Source organism: Juglans regia, chromosome 6 (assembly GCF_001411555.2).
Source record: "Juglans regia cultivar Chandler chromosome 6, Walnut 2.0, whole genome shotgun sequence".
In the NCBI taxonomy this organism is placed as follows: domain Eukaryota; kingdom Viridiplantae; phylum Streptophyta; class Magnoliopsida; order Fagales; family Juglandaceae; genus Juglans; species Juglans regia.
The window spans coordinates 5835295-5840551 of NC_049906.1; the positions used below are offsets into that span (position 1 = coordinate 5835295).

General features: G+C 32.8%; 1 protein-coding gene across 1 annotated transcript; it reads right to left on the reverse strand.

Moving 5' to 3' along the window:
* Positions 1-898: 898 nt before the first annotated feature.
* LOC108999398 (homeobox-leucine zipper protein HAT22-like) lies at positions 899-2542 on the reverse strand. Its single transcript, XM_035690831.1, has 3 exons — positions 1782-2542; positions 1563-1642; positions 899-1454 (listed from the first exon to the last, which is right to left on the reverse strand). The coding sequence occupies exons 1-3, from the start codon at positions 2256-2258 to the stop codon at positions 1160-1162; spliced, it is 852 nt and encodes a 283-aa protein (XP_035546724.1). The 5' UTR covers positions 2259-2542; the 3' UTR covers positions 899-1159.
* Positions 2543-5257: the final 2715 nt, after the last annotated feature.

The following is a 5257-nucleotide window of genomic DNA, read 5'->3' on the forward strand; positions in this document are numbered from 1 at the left end:
AGGTTGTTTGGATCATTGTAAGATGAGATGAGATAGTTTTAGATTAAAGTTGAAAGTTAAATAAAATATTATTAGAATATTATTTTTTAATATTATTATTGTTTTGAAATTTAAAAAAGTTGAATTATTTATTTATATATTTTGTATAAAAATTTAAAAAATACTATAATGATGAAATGAGATAAGATAAGATAGAACGAAAATATCTCTCAATCCAGATGACCTCTTAAAATTAGTTCCACAGACGTTAGCTTGTTGCTCTTATGATTTATCTTTGACTAAAAAAAGCCTTGCCCATCATTATTCGAAAAATATGTACATATATAGAGACTGACTTGGTCACGGGTGATCTAGGACTCACTTTTATTTTCTTTTTTCGTCCCATTTTTCTTCAAAATTAAGTGCAAAGACTCAAATATCCTTGATCTAATCGAACTTATTTAGGATAAGGACCATTTATATAACCACTCAAAATCTTTTTGGGGGGTAATTAAGGAACTATTGCCTTACTTGAATATATGATAATATAGTACTACTTCCTCAGCAAATTAAGTTCTGGTCAAAATTAAAAAAGTTGCATATATGGGTAGATAGACATTGATAGCAAAGGATACATTTTGATTAACCTTTACTGATTTCATGACGCATACATTTTCAACTTTGCATGAAAGACTGGAGAATATATATACATATATAAGAGCTGCTGCATGCATGTTCAACAGTACAGAACATCAGATATATATATATATATATGTATATATATATATATATATATAGGCATAGCTTTGAATAACAAATCCTTGCTGTGCACAAATTTTAACCTTAGATAACAAAATATTACTAATTATGAATACATCGCCATGATGATCAGTGACTGAATTTGTGAATTTGCAAGCAATTAACAAAAAAAAATTGCTACATATATATATAGTATTTGTCTTTTTAAATAATTACAAACTGGTAATCCAAAAGAGACAGATCAGAGAGAATTAAAGTGCTAATTAACTTAATTAACTCATTTTTATACTGTATATTGAACTAATCTGTACAAATTAATTAAGCTAATTTATTATTGCTACATAATATTATATATTATATATATGACACAGAAAGTCCTGAAGAAATCGGAGTTCTGGCCTTTAAGGATATGCCTAGCTAGCTAGCTAGCAAGCTGCTGATGGATGGGTGAGGGATTGTAGAAGTACTGAGGCTTCGGCGCCCCAATTGAGAAAGGATTCGTAGAAGAGCCATCACCAGCAGAAGAAACCCTCTCGCAGGAAGGGCACAGAGTAAGAGTGGCTGCAGGAAGCTGCATATAAAAAGGCGCGGCTATAGTACTTTTCAATGATTTCAGCTCTTGGAGCTCTTTCTGTAGCCTCTTGTTCTCTTCTGTTAGTGACTCACAGCGTTTCTTCAGTAATTCACAATCTACTTCTGTTTGCTTCAGCTTAGTCCTATATATATATATATATATATTTGGAGATCAAGGTAGGAAAAAGGAATCAAAACTCTTTCATTCATGCAAACATGCATAAAATTAAACAAAGGTTAATGAATAGAACCTGGCTCTCCTGTTCTGGAACCACACTTCTACTTGTCTCGGCCGTAGATTCAGCTGCTGAGCCAAGTCTTTCTTTTGCTTCTAATAATTCCAATAATAAAAAAAGAGAAAGGATAATAATATTCAGCACACAATTCATGAGCGGGCATACAAGGAATCATGATGCTTCTCATGCGGAGATAATATTAGGGATTATCAAGATCAAAGAAAGATGGCATACAGGGTTGAGGGTAGCGTGTTCTTTAAAGCTGTCTTCCAAAACAGCCGATTGCTCTTTGGTGAGTCTGAGTTTCTTCCTTGGACTAGCCTCTTCATCTTCATCGCTTACCCTTGAAGACACTCTTTCTACCTCAACCTCTTCACCCCCAGATTCTCTCTCCTTCTTGATGCTGGATGAGTTAGAAAACGATGATACTCCGCTGACAGAAGATGCCTGCTTTTGCAAATCCACTGATTCACCGCACACTTTTCCTACGTCCATCTTTGTATCAGGCAATTGGCCGTACGTGGTTGTTTCGAGTACCTCAGATGGACCTAACGTAAGAGAAGGGAACAGGTTGTCGTACTTTAAGGAGAACTTCTCCTTCTTCCCCTTCTTCTTTTCTTGATGATCAAGCTGCAAGTGGTTTTCTGGTTTTTCATGGCTGCCTAGAGCAAGAGCAAGACCTGTGTTACGAACATCCTCGAGATCACCCATTGTATCAACCCTATTATTCTTGTTGAAGTAGAGCACCGAATATATAACGAAAAGATTATATATGTGGATGGCAAGGTGATCTTCTTGATCCAAAAATAATGGAGGAATGTGTGAAAAATGGTATTCTTGTGGGAAGGGCGGCGTGGGGACTCGGTATTAATCAGCAAGGAAAGAAACGAAATGAGTAGAGATCAGACGAATCGGGGTCTGTGGAATTATAATTTCCCATCTCCCTTTGTCGTCATAGGTTGACCATTACAAATTAGAAATCTCTCTCTCTCTCTCTCTCTTCAAGCATGCAATGTATGGATCAGTATGGAGTCACCCCGAAATAAAAAGAGTATACAATGTATAGAGTTACATAAACAAGGTATACGTGGAACCACGCATATAGGGAAAGTTGATGTACATAACTCCTTAACAAAAAGAGATTATATATATATATATATATATATATATATTTAGGCTCTTTTACCTTTTCTTCCACATTCGTCTTCATAATATTTTAACTTTTCAATGTCCAACAAAAGGATCATTAATAATTAATATTCTTTATAATTTTTTATCCAAATAATTTTATAGTTCGGAGAAAGATAGACATAATATATGAATCTCAGCGTTATTCATGCTGTCGATCGACATGCAACATTTATTATTAATCGTTTGTTTTTACAACTCCTCTTAACTCATCTCATCTAATCATTACAACTTTTCAAATTCTCACACAAAATAAAATAAACAATTCAACTTTTTCAAATCTCAAAACAAAAATAATATTAAAAAAATATATTCTAACAATATTTTATTTAATTTTTAACTTTAATCTCAACTCATCTTATCTCATTTGCGAAAATAAACGAGACACTTTGATCTATTAATTGTGTCTATCTCTTTAGTATTTAGGTTAAAAAACTTATAGAAATCTCAATCTCATATATTATAAACTGAAAGTGAATATCTTCTAATCAGGTACATATAATAGATTGCTTGGAAGTGAACAATTTCCCAGATCTTGGCCAGGGATAGGGGTTATTTAAGCTACATAATTATATTATACATGTAAGGTCATGACTAGAGAAAATAGTAAACAGTGAATACAATGAAATTACATGACTGTCGTGAGTTTATACTGAAAAAAATTCAATGCATGGAGACAACACTGATCATGAGGGTCAGATGCTAACAGTACATGATCAGATGTGTGCCACAATGTTCACCTAGTTGCAGACCACCCGAAATGTTCCCCCACTACATGCCTCGCTCATCAATCACTTCACACACATGCTTAGATATAGAGTAGCTAGTACTACTCCGGCAGGCTTGGCTCTAACGGCAAGTTAGTTTTGGCATCATCAATTAATTGATATATAATTGCTTTGATTTATATGACTTGATTATCTCTTGGGGGATATGGAGATAATCATGATCATATATATGGCCGATAAGATAACTCACGGACGCAGCACACGTGATATCTCAACAAATTTGTTAAAAATTTAATTAAATCATGTGAAGATGTAAATTTAACTATTTAAATTAACTTAATTCAATAACACGATCATGTACCGATAACTTGAGCATATAGATATAGAGTTATTATATTTTTAAGCTAATGGGTAGAACACGTCATCCTCATCATTTAAATTATAAGATTCAAATTATAAGATTTATCTTCTAAATCAAATTATGCTACATAAACAGTGTGATGTAAATGTCTTAGAATAATAGTAATCTATAGATGATAAATTCTACATGAAAGCCTTACACCACACACATCCACCTAATTATCATATGATTTGTCATTTTTATTTCTGTCATAATACTTAAATATGTGTGTGTTTAAATAAAATGACAAAAATGACAAATTAATCACATGTTAGTTAGATTGTGGCCGGTGTGGTGTAAGGTTTTCTTATAGCATTTTTCATCTGTAGATATACGTAGGTACGTAACCACTTAATTTGGTTAATGTGGAGAAGAGGATATATATATGGTCCTTACTTGGAATTTAGTAATTAGAAATGATCGATCATAAGGCAGCAGAAAATTCAAACTCAGATTCAAATGCATGCATATATATATGCAACAAGTTGATCTCTCCATGGGATATACATATATATATATATATATATATATTGTAATTGATCAAAGCATGTAACTTTCCTATAGATATGATGATATTGTAACCGAATAATTTATAACAATATTAGATGTGCATGATTAATGATCATGTTTTGGTATCGAAGAAACCTAAACACTAATTTACTCCAATTTTCATCAACTATTAAATATTATATAAATAAAAGTACGTAGTGTGGTCCTAATATCTCATTATATATCCTGCATGTTGTAAATGACAATGAGTTAATAATGGGTATCGATCGTTCGATTAACCATGCCATGCCATGAGGCCATTAATCTTGCTGCTGGTTCCTTTAATTTATAATCAAGCAAGCAGGAACTATCCACAAATTCAATCCTGCCTATACTAATTTGTGGATTAAAACAAATGAATTTATTCTTAATTAGTTGGCTGAATTATTCCACCCTTACCAAACAATTTTCTCCACTACTCTGGTTGACGTTGTTTGTCCAGCCATTCCTGATGATGATTTGATTTGATTTGCCTTAACCAAAATTGCGTGCCTTACTTCATTTTCCTTAATTTTCCACCCCAAATTCTCATCTCTTTTGGTGGTTTTCATCCACCCACAACGATATTGGCATATTGCCAGCTTCATCATGCCCTCAAAATTACATCAACCCCTACAAACGAACAAGCAGACCGAAGTACGCTATATATGGTCCTCCTCGCGCTACAAGAAAAATAAGTATTTGTGATTAATTGTTTACGATAAAAATATATTCATTTTGACAGGAAATAATCATTTTCACTGGAAATATATAACTGGTCAAAGATATATACCAAACATTTTTCTTGACCCATTCTTTTCATGTTTATGTTTTGCATACTGAGTACATATATATAAACTCGATCA